General features: G+C 39.3%; 1 protein-coding gene across 2 annotated transcripts in view; it reads left to right on the plus strand.

Annotated features, from left to right (window-relative positions):
• Positions 1–19,142, plus strand: part of LOC141158329 (plasma kallikrein-like) — a 218,292-nt gene that overhangs the window by 36,559 nt on the left and 162,591 nt on the right. For both annotated transcript variants that reach the window (XM_073645367.1, XM_073645366.1), the window contains one exon: positions 14,891–15,050. In XM_073645367.1, coding sequence (XP_073501468.1) covers positions 14,891–15,050 — 160 coding nt within the window. The remainder of the gene's footprint in view (positions 1–14,890; positions 15,051–19,142) is intronic.

A 19,142-nucleotide genomic window follows, 5' to 3' on the forward strand; every position in this document is an offset into this window, starting at 1 on the left:
AAAGGGGTTAAACAGACTCAGAAGCAGCTGCTTAGTAGTCTTAAAATTAGGCAAGGAACAGCCAAACTCTTCTAAAGGTGAGATGTGAAAGGCAATTTAATGTTACAGATAATACAACATAGTAAGATTGAGCACAGCAACAAGATGCAAGGCAGTTATACTGCATCAGCAATGTCTCTACAAGGCTAATAATTCAAAGAAGGTTGCAGTTTCATGTTTTGCTATTCAACTCTTTTGAAGAAGTGCCCCAAGAAATGGGCAACATTGAGGACTGTGATACACAGTACTGTGCAAATGTTTTAGGTAGGTGTGGAAAATGCAGAAAAAAACAGTATCTATTATTTTAGGTACACTTGTACAAAGTCAGGGATTTTGTATCTTGTTAGGTTTATAGTCAGGTCAATGAGTAACCAATTATACTAAATAGGTGATAAGGCTCATCAGTTTCTTATGTACAGTGGTGGCCAAAAGTATTGGCACCCCTGCAATTCTGTCAGATAATACTCAGTTTCTTCCTGAAAATGATTGGAATCACAAATTCTTTGATATTATTATCTTCATTTAATTTGCTTGCAAGAAAAAAACACATAAGAGAATGAAGCAAAAATCAAATCATTGATCATTTCACACAAAACTCCAAAAATGGGCCAGACAAAAGTATTGGCACCCTCAGCCTAATACTTGGTTGCACAACCTTTAGGCAAAATAACTGCGAACAACCGCTTCCGGTACCCATCAATGAGTTTCTTACAATGCTCTGCTGGAATTGTAGACCATTCTTCTTTGGCAAACTGCTCCAGGTCCCTGATATTTGAAGGGTGGCTTCTCCAAACTGCCATTTTGAGATCTCTCCACAGGTGTTCTATGGGATTCAGGTTTGGACTCATTGCTGGCCACCTTAGAAGTCTCCAGTGCTTTCTCTCAAACCATTTTATAGTGCTTTTGGAAGTGTGTTTTGGGTCATTGTTCTGCTGGAAGACCCATGACCTCTGAGGGAGACCCAGCTTTCTCACACTGGGCCCTACATTATGCTACAAAATTTGTTGGTAGTCTTCAGACTTCATAATGCCATGCACACGATCAAGCAGTCCAGTGCCAGAGGCAGCAAAGCAACCCCAAAATATCAGGGAACCTCCGCCATGTTTGACTGTAGGGACCGTGTTCTTTTATTTGAATGGCTCTTTTCTTTTCCTGTTCACTCTATGTTGATGCTTTTTCTCAAAAAGCTCTACTTTTGTCTCTTCTGACCAGAGAACATTCTTCCAAAACGTTTTAGGCTTTCTCAGGTAAGTTTTGGCAAACTCCAGCCTGGCTTTTTTATGTCTCGGGGTAAGAAGAGGGGTCTTCCTGGGTATCCTACCATACAGTCCCTTTTCATTCAGACGCCGACGGATAGTACGGGTTGACACTTGTACCCTCGGACTGCAGGGCAGCTTGAACTTGTTTGGATGTTAGTCGAGGTTCTTTATCCACCATCCGCACAATCTTGCGTTGAAATCTCTCGTCAATTTTTCTTTTCCGTCAACATCTAGGGAGGTTAGCCACAGTGCCATGGGCTTTAAACTTCTTGATGACACTGCGCACGGAAGACACAGGAACATTCAGGTCTTTGGAGATGGACTTGTAGCCTTGAGATTGCTCATGCTTCCTCACAATTTGGTTCCTCGAGTCCTCAGACAGTTCTTTGGTCTTCTTTCTTTTCTCCATGCTCAATGTGGTACACACAAGGACACAGGACAGAGGTTGAGTCATCTTTAATCCATGTTATTTAGTTATTGTCAACACCTGTTAGGTGCCACAGGTAGGTTACAGGTGCTGTTAATTACACGAATTAGAGAAGCATCACATGATTTTTCAAACAGTGACAATACTTTTGTCCACCCCCTTTTTTAGGTTTGGTGTGGAATTGTATCCAATTTGGCTTTAGGACAATTATTATTTTTTTTTTCATTGAAGACAAATTAAATGAAGATAATACCAAAGAATTTGTGATTGCAGTCATTTTCAGGAAGAAACGGAGTATTATCTGACAGAATTGCAGGGGTGCCAATACTTTTGGCCACCACTGTAGGTTTAAACACAGCTGTGTAGGCGGCTTACAACTGGGTGAGGAGCAGCTAAACTCTGCTCCATAGCTGAGGTTGTGGAAGATCCCTTCATGTCAAAAGTCATACACCATGACAAGACTGAGCACAGTAGCATAATAATAGATTGTTGTGCTCCATCATCAAGGTCTCTTGAAGCCAAAGGTTTCATAGCAGACTTTAGATATGCAGTTCAAGCTCTTTTGAAGAAGTATCAAGAAATGGGAAACATTCAGGACCGTAGGTGCAGTTGTTGACCAAAAAAACTCACATCACACATGAAACATCATGCTTACTTCCCTTTGAAATCAGAAGATGTCCAGCAGTGCCATCAGCTCAGAACTGGAATAAACGAGTGGGACCTGGCTTCACCCAACTACTGTTCAGAGATGTCTGACTAGAAATGGTCTTTATAGAAGAATTGAGGACAAACATCATACTTCAACATGGAAACAAGGCCATGTAAGTCAATTATGCATGAAAATATAGGAACTGAGGTGCAGAAAAATGACATCAGGTGCTCTGGATTGATGAGTCAAAAGTTGACTTTAAACTGAAAAGACAGTTAGTTAGCCATGTTGGCATATGCAACAGATAAGGACTTATTATAAGTGAAAAGAGGACTTTATACTAACTAGACAGCAGATGGAGATAGTGTATAAAGTTATATGCTTGCTGTAATGAGGGGAGAAAAGCTCTCAATTGTTGGTTGTTTTTAATTCCTGTGTTTTCGTTTCTTTCCTGAATGTGTTATGTCAGCAGCACACGGACTCTGTGACACTGAATTGTATCTCATGTTTAAAAAGTATGAAGTAAATACTGTTTACTCAAGATATCTTGCTGATTGAAGCTCTCGTAAGTACAGTGGTGACTGTAAGAAGATGCACTCTGCGACAGGTTATGGGCCCAGGCCGGAACCCAGACACTAAAGCCCAGACACTACAGGCCCGCACTACAAGAGGATCCTGGTTTATAACCCCAGATAACGGAGCACACAGATAAGCTCTGTAAACAGAAGGAAATAAATCCAGATACAGAGTGACAAAGGAATTCATGATTCCAGGAGCTGGATATAATTACAGAGAATTCAACACAGGCAGGACATACAGTAACTATCAGCAAGAAAAACAGGAGAATATCTTCAGTACAACTCTCTAAACAAGTAAGACTATATAAAGATGATGAGTAACACAGAACTGAAGTTCACAGTAGCTAAACTGAATAGTGAAAACTATCAGTTATGGAAATTCAAAGTAGAGATGTTGTTATCTAAGGATGATTTATGGGAAGTAATTGTTACAGAAAGACCAGATCAAGATAATCAGACATGGGATAAGAAGAATAGACAAGTGAGAGCCACCATTAGCTTATTAGTGGATGATGCTCAATTAATACATATAAGAAATGAAGAAACAGCTAAAGGAATGTGGGAAGAATTAAGAAAACTGTATGAAAGACCTAGCTTGAATCACAAGTTATTTTTATTAAGAAAGCTTTACAGTATGAGATTGAGTGCAAATGATGACATGCAGAAGCACATATTCTCAATGATGGAAGTGATATCACAGCTAAGATCTATTGGTGAAGGTATTAAAGATAGTCATGTAGCAGCTATATTATTATGCAGTTTACCAGATTCGTATACAGCCTTGATAAATGCCCTTGAGACGAGACCAGAAACTGACATTACATTAGATTTTGTGAAAACAAGACTAATAGATGAATATCAGAGAAGAAAAGAACAAAGAGATGATTCTTCTACTGAAAAGGACAGTGAAAACGCTCTTAAAGCTACAGAATTTAAAAAACCCTATAATAAAGAGACAAGATAATGCTTCAGATGTAAGAAAAAAGGTCATTTAAAGAAAGACTGTACCATATGGAAAGCAGAACAACAAAAATTACAACATAAAAAGCATACACAGAAAGTAAAAAACACAATTTCCAATTCATGTGAGAATAATTGGAATGGCACATTTAAAGTAACAGACAAGAAATCATCACTTGGTTGGTTTATTGAATCAGGAGCAACGAGTCATATGACAAGTGACAAGAATTTCTTTACTGATCTTGATTTAGATAAGAAAGAAGCCATTTATCTTGCATATGGAAGCAAAATAAGCGCAGAAGGTATCGGACAAAGTATGCTAAATTGTTCAAACAAGTTCGGACAAGATTCAAAGATACTTGTACAGGATGTGTTGTATGTTCCAAAATTGGAGGGCGGATTATTATCTGTGAAACGTTTAACAGCAAAAGGACTTACAGTAAAATTCAAAGACAATGAGTGTGCAATTATTGCAGGAAACAAGGTGATAATGAAAAGGCAAGGCAGATGAACAATTATATCATTTTGACACACCAAAGGAACAGATGAAGGTATGTACACATGATCACAAAAACTGTATTCACATGTGGCATAGATGTCTAGGACATAGACACCCTGACAGTATAAGGGAACTACAGAGAAAAGAATTGACAAAAGATTTAAAGATATCAGATTGCTCAATTACTGTAAGATGTGAATTTTGTATAAAATCCAAAGCCGCAAGGATATCTATTCCAAAAGAAAGTGAGATGAAAAGCGAAAGACCACTTGATTTGGTGCATACTGACGTATGTGGACCCATGAAAGTGACTACATCAGGAGGCAATAGATACATGTTGACTTTTATTGACGACTACTCAAGATACACAGTCACATACTTAATTAACAACAAAAGTGAAGTTTTTGATAAACTTGTAGACTGTGTAACAAGATCAAGTAACAAATTTCAAAGGAAGCCAATTGTCATCAGAAGTGATAATAGAGGTGAATTTACACGTCACAGAATAGAAGAATACTTAAGACAAAATGGAATAAACACCAGAAAACTGTTCCATACACACCTGAACAAAATGAAGTAGCAGAAAGGAAAAACAGAACTCTATCAGAAATGATAACATGTATGCTGACGGATTCCAAACTACCAGAGAAATATTGGGGTGAGGCAGCAATGACAGCTACATATCTACAGAACCAAAGTTTTTCCAGAAAACTGACGAAAACTCCATATGAACTGTGGCAAGGTATGTAACCAAGTGTCAATCATTTAAAAGTTTTTGGATGTAAAGTTTTTATATTCATTCCAACAGAAAAACGTTCCAAACTTCAAAACAGATCCATGGAAGGAATATTCATTGGATATAGTGAAAATTGCAAAGGATATAGAATCCTAGATCCCAAAACAGACAGAGTTACGGTGAGTAACAGTGTGACATTCATTGTAGATTTAAATAAAGACAAAATGATTTCAGTTGAAGCAAAAAATGAGAAAAACAATAGTGACATAACTGAAGAAATATCTGATGAGAAAAAAGTAGAAATGAATGAAGAACAGAATACTGAATGTGAAGAATCACAACTACAAACAGACACAGAACCAAGACGTTCAATGAGAGAGAACAAAGGAAAACCACCAAAACGTCTCTCATACAAGACAAGCATAAGAAAAATCTATGAGCCTACCTCTTGGGAAGACATATCTAAACTTCCTGAAGAAGAAGCTAATAAATGGATAGAAGCAACAGAAACAGAAATTAAATCCATGCATGGTTCAACTACATGGACACTAACAGATTTACCAGAAGGAAGAAAAGCCATAGGATGTAAATGGATTTTTAAAGTAAAATACCAAACAGATGGCACAGCTGAAAGATACAAAGCAAGACTCGTAGCTAAAGGGTATTCTCAAAAATATGGAGAAGACAATGATGAGACATTTGCTCCAGTTGTCCAACACACTACAATAAGAACTTTACTTACAGTTGCAGCAATGAAACAGATGGAACTGAGACATCTGAATGTAAAGACAGCTTTTTTGAATGGAGATTTAACAGAAGACATTTACATGGAACAACCTCCAGGATTCAAAGATGAAAGAAATCCAAACAAAGTTTGCAAACTACAGAAAAGCATATATGGTTTAAAGCAAGCAGCTAAAGCGTGGAATGACAAAATCACGGAAGTACTTACAAATGAAAAATTTCAAAGAAGCAAAGCTGATCCATGCTTGTACACAAAAAGGCTGATTAATAGATGGATTTATGTACTCATATATGTAGACGACATTTTGATTTGTTTTAAACAGGAAAGGGATAAAGAAAACATTCCAAAAATCCTGAAGCAACATTTTGAAATCAAAGACTTGGGAAATGTGAAACAGTACCTAGGAATACAGGTAGAAAGAGAAGAAGACGGAAGTTTCCTACTGAATCTAAATCACATGATTCAAGACATAACTGAAAAATTTGGATTAAAGGATGCAAAAACAGTAAAGTCTCCAATGGAAACTAATTATCTCAAAGAGATGAACAGTGAAAAACATATGCTACCAAATAATGAAGAATACAGAACAGCAATAGGAAAACGACTGTATCTAGCGACCGTTACAAGACCAGACATCGCAGCAGCAGTAGGAATCCTGAGCAGAAAGGTATCAAAACCAAATAAAGCTGATTGGAAAGCCGTGAAGAGAGTAATGCGTTATTTGAAAGGAACTAGCAATGTTAAGCTGAAATTACCCACAAGTGATAATTGCATTTTAACAGTATATGTTGATGCAGATTGGGCTGGAGATCCAACTGACAGAAGATCTACCAGTGGACATATTTTTTTTCTCTCAGGTGGACCAATCAGTTGGACAAGTAAGAAACAGTCAATTGTGACACTGTCTTCAACAAAAGCAGAATATGTTGCCGCAGCACATGCGAGTCAAGAAGTTCTGTGGTTAAGACAATTATTGACAGAATTAGGACAACCACAGTTGGAACCAACAAAACTGAAAGAGGACAATCAAGGATGTCTTGTTCTTGCTCAGATGGAAAGAGTCAATCCAAGAACCAAGCATAATGATGTGAAATATCATTTCTTGAGAGATCAACAGGAACAAGGAGTCTTGAAGTTAGAGTATTGTCCTACTGAAGAAATGACAGCAGACAACTTCACGAAGGCGTTGAATGCTGATAAACACCAGAGACTAATAAAAAAGTTGGGTTTGATTGAATAAGTCCTTACTTTTGAGAAAGCGTGTTGGCATATGCAACAGATCAGGACTTATTATAAGTGAAAGGAGGACTTTATACTAACCAGACAGATGATGGCGATAGTGTATAAAGTTATATGCTTGCTGTAATGAGGGGAGAAAAGCTCTCAATTGTTGGTTGTTTTTACTTCCTGTGCTTTTCCTTTCATTCCTGAATGCGTTATGTCAGCAGCACACGGACTGTGTGACACTGAATTGTATCTCATGTTTAACCAGTATGAAGTAAATACTGTTTACTCAAGATATCTTGCTGATTGAAGCTCTCGTAAGTACAGTGGTGACTGTAAGAAGATGCCCTCTGCGACAGGTTATGGGCCCAGGCCGGAACCCAGACACTAAAGATCAGACACTACATGCCCGCACTACAAGAGGATCCTGGTTTATAACCCCAGATAATGAAGCACACAGATAAGCTCTGTAAACAGAAGGAAATAAATCCAGATACAGAGTGACAAAGGAATTCATGATCCCAGGAGCTGGGTATAATTACAGAAAATTCAACAGAGGCAGGACATACAGGAACTATCAGCAAGAAAAACAGGAGAATATCTTCAGTACAACTCTCTAAACAAGTAAGACTATATAAAGATGATGAGTAACACAGAACTGAAATTCACAGTAGCTAAACTGAATAGTGAAAACTATCAGTTATGGAAATTCAAAGTAGAGATGTTGTTATCTAAGGATGATTTATGGGAAGTAATTGTTACAGAAAGACCAGATCAAGATAATCAGACATGGGATAAGAAGAATAGACAAGCGAGAGCCACCATTAGCTTATTAGTGGATGATGCTCAATTAATACATATAAGAAATGAAGAAACAGCTAAAGGAATGTGGGAAGAATTAAGAAAACTGTATGAAAGACCTAGCTTGAATCACAAGTTATTTTTATTAAGAAAGCTTTACAGTATGAGATTGAGTGCAAATGACGACATGCAGAAGCACATATTCTCAATGATGGAAGTGATATCACAGCTAAGATCTATTGGTGAAGACATTAAAGATAGTCATGTAGCAGCTATATTATTGTGCAGTTTACCAGATTCGTATACAGCCTTGATAAATGCCCTTGAGACGAGACCAGAAACTGACATTACATTAGATTTTGTGAAAACAAGACTAATAGATGAATATCAGAGAAGAAAAGAACAAAGAGATGATTCTTCTACTGAAAAGGACAGTGAAAACGCTCTTAAAGCTACAGAATTTAAAAAACCCTATAATAAAGAGACAAGATAATGCTTCAGATGTAAGAAAAAAGGTCATTTAAAGAAAGACTGTACCATATGGAAAGCAGAACAACAAAAATGACAACATAAAAAGCGTACACAGAAAGTAAAAAACACAATTTCCAATTCATGTGAGAATAATTGGAATGGCACATTTAAAGTAACAGACAAGAAATCATCACTTGGTTGGTTTATTGATTCAGGAGCAACGAGTCATATGACAAGTGACAAGAATTTCTTTACTGATCTTGATTTAGATAAGAAAGAAGCCATTTATCTTGCAGATGGAAGCAAAATAACCACAGAAGGTATCGGACAAGGTATGCTAAATTGTTCAAACAAGTTCGGGCAAGATTCAAATATACTTGTACAGGATGTGTTGTATGTTCCAAAATTGGAAGGCGGATTATTATCTGTGAAACGTTTAACAGCAAAAGGACTTACAGTAAAATTCAAAGACAATGAGTGTGCAATTATTGCAGGAAACAAGGTGATAACCAAAGTCAAGGCAGATGAACAATTATATCATTTTAACACACCAAAGGAACAGATGAAGGTATGTACACATGATCACAAAAACTGTATACACATGTGGCATAGACGTCTAGGACATAGACACCCTGACAGTATAAGGGAACTACAGAGAAAAGAATTGACAAAAGATTTAAATATATCAGATTGCTCAATTACTGTAAGATGTGAATTTTGTATAAAATCCAAAGCCGCAAGGATATCTATTCCAAAAGAAAGTGAGATGAAAAGCGAAAGACCACTTGATTTGGTGCATACTGACGTATGTGGACCCATGAAAGTGACTACATCAGGAGGCAATAGATACATGTTGACTTTTATAGACGACTACTCAAGATACACAGTCGCATACTTAATTAACAACAAAAGTGAAGTTTTTTATAAACTTGTAGACTGTGTAACAAGATCAAGTAACAAATTTCAAAGGAAGCCAATTGTCATCAGAAGTGATAATGGAGGTGAATTTACACGTCACAGAATAGAAGAATACTTAAGACAAAATGGAATAAACCCCAGAAAACTGTTCCATACACACCTGAACAAAATGAAGTAGCAGAAAGGAAAAACAGAACTCTATCAGAAATGATAAGATGTATGCTGACGGATTCCAAACTACCAGAGAAATATTGGGGTGAGGCAGCAATGACAGCTACATATCTACAGAACCAAAGTTTTTCCAGAAAACTGACGAAAACTCCATATGAACTGTGGCAAGGTATGAAACCAAGTGTCAATCATTTAAAAGTTTTTGGATGTAAAGTTTTTATATTCATTCCAACAGAAAAACGTTCCAAACTTCAAAACAGATCCATGGAAGGAATATTCATTGGATATAGTGAAAATTGCAAAGGATATAGAATCCTAGATCCCAAAACAGACAGAGTTACGGTGAGTAACAGTGTGACATTCATTGAAGATTTAAATAAAGACAAAATGATTTCAGTTGAAGCAAAAAATGAGAAAAACAATAGTGACATAACTGAAGAAATATCTGATGAGAAAAAAGTAGAAATGAATGAAGAACAAAATACTGAAAGTGAAGAATCACAACTACAAACAGACACAGAACCAAGACGTTCAATGAGAGAGAACAAAGGAAAACCACCAAAACGTCTCTCATACAAGACAAGCATAAGAAAAATCTATGAGCCTACCTCTTGGGAAGACATATCTAAACTTCCTGAAGAAGAAGCTAATAAATGGATAGAAGCAACAGAAACAGAAATTAAATCCATGCATGATTCAAATACATGGACACTAACAGATTTACCAGAAGGAAGAAAAGCCATAGGATGTAAATGGATTTTTAAAGTAAAATACCAAACAGATGGCACAGCTGAAAGATACCAAGCAAGACTCGTAGCTAAAGGGTATTCTCAAAAATATGGAGAAGACTATGATGAGACATTTACTCCAGTTGTCAAACACACTACAATAAGAACTTTACTTACAGTTGCAGCAATGAAACAGATGGAACTGAGACATCTGAATGTAAAGACAGCTTTTTTGAATGGAGATTTAACAGAAGGCATTTACATGGAACAACCTCCAGGATTCAAAGATGAAAGAAATCCAAACAAAGTTTGCAAACTACAGAAAAGCATATATGGTTTAAAGCAAGCAGCTAAAGCGTGGAATGACAAAATCACGGAAGTACTTACAAATGAAAAATTTCAAAGAAGCAAAGCTGATCCATGCTTGTACACAAAAAGGCTGATTAATAGATGGATTTATGTACTCATATATGTAGACAACATTTTGATTTGTTTTAAACAGGAAAGGGATAAAGAAAACATTCTAAAAATCCTGAAGCAACATTTCGAAATCAAAGACTTGGGAAATGTGAAACAATACCTAGGAATACAGGTAGAAAGAGAAGAAGACAGAAGTTTCCTACTGAATCAAAATCACATGATTCAAGACATAACTGAAAAATTTGGATTAAAGGATGCAGAAACAGTAAAGTCTCCAATGGAAACTAATTATCTCAAAGAGATGAACAGTGAAAAACATATGCTACCAAATAATGAAGAATACATAACAGCAATAGGAAAACGACTGTATCTAGCGACCGTTACAAGACCAGACATCGCAGCAGCAGTAGGAATCCTGAGCAGAAAGGTATCAAAACCAAATAAAGCTGATTGGAATGCCGTGAAGAGAGTAATGCGTTATTTGAAAGGAACTAGCAATGTTAAGCTGAAATTACCCACAAGTGATAATTGCATTTTAACAGGATATGTTGATGCAGATTGGGCTGGAGATCCAACTGACAGAAGATCTACCAGTGGACATATTTTTTTTCTCTCAGGTGGACCAATTTGTTGGACAAGTAAGAAACAGTCAATTGTGACACTGTCTTCAACAGAAGCAGAATATGTTGCCGCAGCACATGCGAGTCAAGAAGTTCTGTGGTTAAGACAATTGTTGACAGAATTAGGACAACCACAGTTGGAACCAATAAAACTGAAAGAGGACAATCAAGGATGTCTTGTTCTTGCTCAGATGGAAAGAGTCAATCCAAGAACCAAGCATAATGATGTGAAATATCATTTCTTGAGAGATCATCAGGAACAAGGAGTCTTGAAGTTAGAGTATTGTCCTACTGAAGAAATGACAGCAGACATCTTCACGAAGGCGTTGAATGCTGATAAACACCAGAGACTAATAAAAAAGTTGGGTTTGATTGAATAAGTCCTTACTTTTGAGAAAGGGTGTTGGCATATGCAACAGATCAGGACTTATTATAAGTGAAAGGAGGACTTTATACTAACCAGACAGTTGATGGCGATAGTGTATAAAGTTACAGTATATGCTTGCTGTAATGAGGGGAGAAAAGCTCTCAATTGTTGGTTGTTTTTACTTCCTGTGTTTTTCCTTTCTTTCCTGAATGTGTTATGTCAGCAGCACATGGACTGTGTGACACTGAATTGTATCTCATGTTTAACCAGTATGAAGTAAATACTGTTTACTCAAGATATCTTGCTGATTGATGCTCTTGTAAGTACAGTGGTAACTGTAAGAAGATGCACTCTGCGACAAGCCAAAGGGCTAGAGTTTAGTACTATAATGAGTATCTGTGGGAAACAGTGAAGTATGGTGGAAGTTCCTTGCAAGTTTGGGGCTACCTATCAGGAAGTCAGAGATTTGGCCAGAATCAATGGTGTCCTGAATGCTGACAAATATAGAGAAATACTTATCCATTATTCAATCCCATTAGGGAGGTGTCTAATTAGCTCAAAATTTATTCTGCACCATGACAACTCAAACATAAATCCAATATCATTAGTAACTATCTTCAGTGTAGAAAAGAACAAGGAGTCCTGAAAGTAATGATATAGGACACACATATCCTAGAACTAAACATCATCAAGTGTGTGTATGATTACATGAAGAGACAGAATGATTTGCACAAGCCTACATCCATAGAAGATCTGTGGTTAGTTCTCCAAAGTATTTGAAACAACTTCCCTGCAGAATTCCTTCAAAACCTGTGTCAAGTGTACCTGGAAGATTTGATGCTGTTTTGAAGTTAAAGGGTGGTCACACCAAATATTGATTTGATTTAGATTAGTCTTTTGTTCATACAGTGTGAATTTTGTTAATTGATAAAAAGGAACTGTTAATATTTCAAATTTTTAAACCATTCTTACTTTGCAGCATACCTGCTTAAAATATTTGTACAGTATTATCTATAATGTCTTTTTTTACCTTATCAGCTATAAAGAGCTAGGCAGCAGTTATACGGAAAATAATTAAGTAACAATAAAGAAAAATGGAAAAATACAGATAACATTAATACTTCTGACTGCAGGAAAAAATTCCCCCTCCATCACCTCCGTTTTTGTAGCATTAGTGTGACCAAATTACCCTCAATTGTACAATAATGAACTTGTATATAAAGGTGTTATTAGGATAACATTATGTGCTCAACTCATTGAGGTGTTTCCACCAGTTCTCTGGTAATAAGAAACACCTTCAAATGTTGGAAACGTTTTGCACAAATTGGAGAATTTGGTGTGGACCTAGTTCAGGACAAGGAGTGGCAGAGACTGCCTGGGAAATTAAGCAAAATGTGAGACATTTTAGTGATGTAAATTATGCCAGAAATGTACTCCAGATCCTAACTGGAGTAACATTTATGGCTATAGTGCACAGCAGTTGAAAGGTTCGTCTAATTTATTAAGTGGTGTGCGACATTTTACAATTATTTGACTTTAGCCTTATCTTAATACATTTTCTCCGTTCATAAAGACAAGCGTGCAAAATACCAGCAAAATTCTTAATTAATTGCACTCTTAGTGATTACCAGAATATATAATTAAAGTTTTTACCTTTGTTTAAAATTATTATTTGCAAAAATATTCATTTTTTTAATTTTAATTATCTATTTACCTGGCATTTAAAGTAGATATTAAGAATTAATGTTGATTACACTGAATCTGCAACTGGAGGCTTCAGAAATTAAACTACAGAAAGATGTGTCACTAAAAACTTCATGGAAAAACGATATTTTGGAAACAATAATACAGTATAAATAAATGTTTTTATATTTACTGTATCTTTTGTACCATAAAACCCACTTTCTTCCCCAAATTTGGGAGGAAAATTGGGGGTGCGTCTTATGGTCCAAACGTAGCTTAATTTGGAGTTGCAGTGGTGGTGGCGCGGGATCACAGGAAGCAGGATCCCTCCCGCAGGAACCCGGCGGCGGCAGAAGCAGTGAGATGCTGCGGAGCCAGTGTCGATGGTCAGGCAGAGCAGAGTGCATTGCTTTTCTGGCGGCCGCATGTCATCTTCCTGAAGCCGTGATCTACAGGAAAATGGCCGTCCGTGCTGGCGCATTTTTTTGTGCTGGCGCATGTGCAGACTGGGAGCTCGGCGGCCATTTCCTTGAGGCGCACGGCTTCAGGAAGATGGCCACCGAGATCCCAGTCTACGCATGCGCCAGCTCCGGTGGCCATTTCCCTGTAGATCATGGCTATAGAAAGATAGCCATTGCCACCGGAAAAGCAATGCTTTGCTTGACCACCAACACCGGCCCCGCAGCATCTCATCGCTTCTGCCACTGCTTGGTTCCTGAGGGAGGGATCCTGCTTCATGCAATCCCACTCAGCCACCACTGCAACCCCCTGCTGATGGGGCACCCCTTTCTCCCACCCAAGGCCCGCAGCATTGGTCCACTTCTGCCTCTGCCGGACCCTGCCTCCTGTGATCCCCGCTCCACCGCCCCCTAAGTAAGATGCCTATTCGGACTATAAGATGGACCCCCATCTTATAAAAAATATTATTTCCTATTTTCCACCTGAAGATTTGTGGTGCATCTTATGGTCTTATAGTCCGGTGCGTCTTATAGTCTGAAAAATATGGTACTATGTGCACGCAAAATGGAAAAACAGCAGTGAAGTAATATAGATTCAGTGGAGCCATTTTGATATAACCACAGAAAATTTGCAGTGAACGACCCCCCTACAAGAATGATCTACTCAAAGAAGAGAATAATCCAGTTGAGATTGAGGTCTTCATTGTATTTACAAGGATGTGTTCAAACAGCAGAAAATAACATGTTCAGATGTAGCATTTGCCAAGAAAAAACCCTATTAATTTTTAGTTTTTGTCGGAAACGCTTGGTGCTGTATGGATATTCGTGGTGGGCCCATCAATTGTGGCAGAAATCTGATGCTAACCAGGGCAGTTTAGCTACAGTTAATTGTGTGAGGCTTTTCTCTGGTTTCTATGCAGAATCCCTTCAAAAATCTCTTTAATAAGCGACAAGCGTTATTTCAAATCAGCTCAGAATTCTGAAACAATTGGAATGGCCGTGCAAATTTTCCTTAAAAACTTTGAAAGTTTGTTTGTCGGTGGTTTTAACACAGATTTCAGAGCAAATAAACCTCTTTATAAGCATAACTTAAATGTAATTGCTGATAATTACCTTATAACCGTTCATATCTTGTAGGTTGCCAAAGAGATATTTTTCAGAATATGGAATTCTCCGGGGAAAGTCTTACACATGTTATTGCACCTAATGTACAAATGTGTCAGAAGATTTGTACATTTTATCCAAACTGTTTATATTTTACCTATGTAACAAAGGACTCATCAGAAGCCAATCAGAGGTTAGTGGCATGGTTCATGGTAAATGTAATTGCAGATTTTAGATATATATTTTAAACCCCATTTTGACGTAGTCTTATAGACACCCATGTTCAGCAAATGACAAAATACCTTTTTAATGACAAAAATATTCTACTGCTTGAGGCCTTGATAAGGCAGAATAGTAAATGTATATATAGAGCATACAAATGTAAAGAATCTTAATGCGACATCTAACTGTGTTAACTAGAACCAGGAACGTTCTTCCCATTAAAGTTTATGGTAATGAGGCATAAGTGCAGCAGGGTTTGACTCTGCACTTGAATCATATTATGATATAACATCAACAAGTGATTCCTGAAGAACGAGAACATGATGGGCTTTTCCTAGTCTGAATAGAGACCTGATGGGTTTAGGCATTTGTCTTCCTGGTTTGAATGTTACCCGTGTGAGTGTGATTTGGCAGGCATAACAGGATGTTTCACCAAATTTTTCATGTTGAACTAGACACACTATGAAATAGGTGCTGCAGAGTACAATAAAACTTTTTTTTTTCACCTCCCCATTGTGGATATACTAGTGATCAAACTATTTGTCACTTAAACAGTTAATTTTTTAAAATCCAAGTGGGCATTACCAGGGAGATTTCACTATGGGCGTGTACGTCTTTAAATTCTTACACTGACCAATCATAGGCATGCAGCGACATCCTGGAAAAAGAAGAAGACACCCTCACAAAAGCACAGAATGGGCTCAGCATGAGACATGTATTCACAAAAAGTCTGGAGGAGAGCGCTGGAGGAGAGAAGAGAGGTGAGTAGGAGTGTTTATTTTTTTTTTATTTGCAGCATGATGGGGATTAGGGGGACCATGCATACAAGGATAGGGATTAGGGGTGCCATGCATACCAGGATAGGGATGAGGGGTGCCATGCATACGAGGATAGGGATGAGGGGTGCCATGCATACCAGGACAGGGATGAGGGGTGCCATGCATACCAGGATAGGGATGAGGGGTGCCGTGCATACCAGGATAGGGATTAGGGGTGCCATGCATACCAGGACAGGGATGAGGGGTGCCATGCATACCAGGATAGGGATGAGGGGTGCCATGCATACCAGGATAGGGATTAGGGGTGCCATGCATACCAGGACAGGGATGAGGGGTGCCATGCATACCAGGATAGGGATGAGGGGTGCCATGCATACCAGGATAGGGATGAGGGGTGCCATGCATACCAGGATAGGGATGAGGGGTGCCATGCATACCAGGATTGGGGATGAGGGGTGCCATGCATACCAGGATAGGGATGAGGGGTGCCAAGCATACAAGAATAGGGATTAGGGGTGCCATGCATACCAGGATAGGGATGAGGGGTGCCATGCATACCAGGACAGGGATGAGGGGTGCCATGCATACCAGGATAGGGATTAGGGGTGCCATGCTTGCCAGGATAGGGATTAGGGGTGCCATGCATACCAGGATAGGGATGAGGGGTGCCATGCATACCAGGACAGGGATGAGGGGTGCCATGCATACCAGGACAAATATGAGGGGTACCATGCATACCAGGATAGGGATGAGGGGTGCCATGCATACCAGGATGGAGGGGTTCCATGCATACCAGAATGGAGGGATGCCAGGCATACCAGGATGGGGATGGGGACCACGTATAAAAGGAAGGGAGGGGGCATATATACCAGGATAGGGGATATTGTCAGAATTGGGGGACATTACCCCTATACCAGTGTCAGCAGAAGACCCCCTCCCTCTTAAAAGTGCATCATGACCACATTTTTTGCTTACATTTTCTCTTTTTATTTCCCCCCTCTAAAACCTAGGTGCGTCTTATGGTCCGGTGCGTCTTATAGTCCGAAAAATACGGTATATGGATTTTATTTTGTTGTAAATTTTAGCTACCATTGACAACAATGGTTTTATATTGTGTCCTGGGTCTGTTTTTTGCATCCTACAAATTCCCCTATTTTCTTCTTTTTAAATGGTTTTAATATGTATATTTCTTTTTGAAGTTATGAACTAAGTGTGACAAACATGCAAAAGAGTAAGAAATCAGGAAGGGGGCAAACACTTTTTCACATGACTGTATAACACTCCAAAAGAGCATTGACATTTTTTTCTGGATTCAATTAGTCATATATAGAGTATTACGTGCTTTGTGTTAATTTTCAGTGCTACATAATACTCCAAAAAAAGCGTTGAAAAAAATTCTGGATTCAATTAGTCATCCATACAGTGCAACGTGCTTCGTGTGTGACAAGGTGACAAAGATGGCAGAATCCCTTGAGATTCTCTAGGGAGTAACAGGAGGAATATTGGAGCTAGACCAAGCTGGCGCGACAGCAGAGGTGGCAGCAGTCTGTGGTCCGGAACCGGCTACTTTCCGGAACCACCAAGGCCCGAACCCAGGCCACAGTCTTCACTGCTGGGGTTCCTGTGGACTGTGGACGGGAGAGCCAGGATCCAGGAACTGGTGAGCAGACTGCAGGGCCTAGGCTGGTTGGAAGAGAGAAGGAGGCGAGCCAGGACCAGGGCTGGTGACATGCTAGCCAGCCCGCTAGTCGCAAGGTACCAACAGTTGGCATCCAGTGGGTAGGTCATTATGTACGACCAGCAGTGGAGATGGGGGTCCACATAAGAGTTTGGGACCCGTCATCTCATCTTGTTTAACCAGAGGGCAGTAGAGACGGAACACTTGCCTCGAAGGCTGCAAGAACTGTCGGATGGAACCAGGGTCAAATTCCTCTAAATCAGGGGTAGGGAATATTTTATCTACCAAAGGGCCATTTGGATATTTATATCATCCTCCTGGGCCCATACAAATTGCATGCTAACTCCACCCACAAAGTACATACCAAACCTGGCACTGTTATCAGGAAATAATCTTTCTTTGCATGCGCCTCAGCATTCAGTAGTGAACACTGCATGAGTGTGCTCACAGAGAAAGATGAAATTAATGGGCTGGCAGCATTGAATATACAGCTGCCAACCCACGAATTGCTGTCCCGGGGTCATTGAGGGCCGTAAATGGCGGGCCTGAGGTTCCCCACTCTTGCTCTAAATGGAGGGTCGACATCGCTGATATGCAGTGGGTGTGATCCGAGAAGGAAAGGAGCATGATGAATCCTTCTTGTGAAGTGAATGGACCTTGGAGAGGCTCCTCGAGGCAGCTTAAAATGGGGCTATCACCCCCGAGAGATCGGACTGTCCTTGGGGTTCCCCACTTCCTATGCGAGAGCAAGCGATGGTGCCAGTGACATAGGGGACTGTTGCCCATTTCAATATGTTGAGGGCTCAGGCACCACCCGAATCCAGGTTAATTACAGCTCAGGCACCTGGGAATCGGGCACCAGGAAGCATGTGGAGGCAGTCCCCCCAGACTCTCGAGGAAGGAGAAGAAGAAACAGACACCTGAAGAGGATTACTGTATTACCCTCCTTATCATTTTCTCCTGCAAAAGTGCAAAGCATTTATGAGTGTAGGAGTACATCAACTAACTTTCAAAATATTTGAATGAGGCCCACCAGTTGTTGCCTTTCAGGAGTCTATGGATGGCTGGATGACACTCCTTATAATTTTTTACAAAGCCTTTATGAGTGTAGGAGTACCAAAACAACAATTTCACAATATTTGAATGAGGCATTACAGTTAGTGCCTTCAAGGGTGTATGGATGACCCTGCTTGTAATTTTTGGCAGGCTTTGCACTTAGTGCTTTATGAGTAGTGATGGCTGGGCGAACAGCAAAGTTCACGGTCCATACCGATCCGTGAACATGGACTTCACCAGTAAGTTCATGTTACTGTTCAGCTTCGGCAGCCTGAACATTGACTCTTTCCCACACTGTCTTCTGTGTGACATCACAAGAAACAACAGCTTTGATCGGCGGACAGAGCGCTGCGATTCCCACGCTGTCATACAGATGACAGTGTGTGAGCCAGCAGCAGCTATGACCAGTGGCAAAAAGGTTACCGCCAGTCACAGGCGTTGGCTGTTGAGAGTACTACTCTCATTATGCTACGCCTGGTCTTGCTGATAGTAGCGAGAGCAGGCGAGGCTGATGAGAGTATTCATCAGCCGGCTCCTGTGCTATAGATAA

This window comes from Phyllobates terribilis, unplaced genomic scaffold, assembly GCF_046119375.1.
Source record: "Phyllobates terribilis strain yellow unplaced genomic scaffold, ASM4611937v1 Scaffold_1__5_contigs__length_1240528914, whole genome shotgun sequence".
In the NCBI taxonomy this organism is placed as follows: domain Eukaryota; kingdom Metazoa; phylum Chordata; class Amphibia; order Anura; family Dendrobatidae; genus Phyllobates; species Phyllobates terribilis.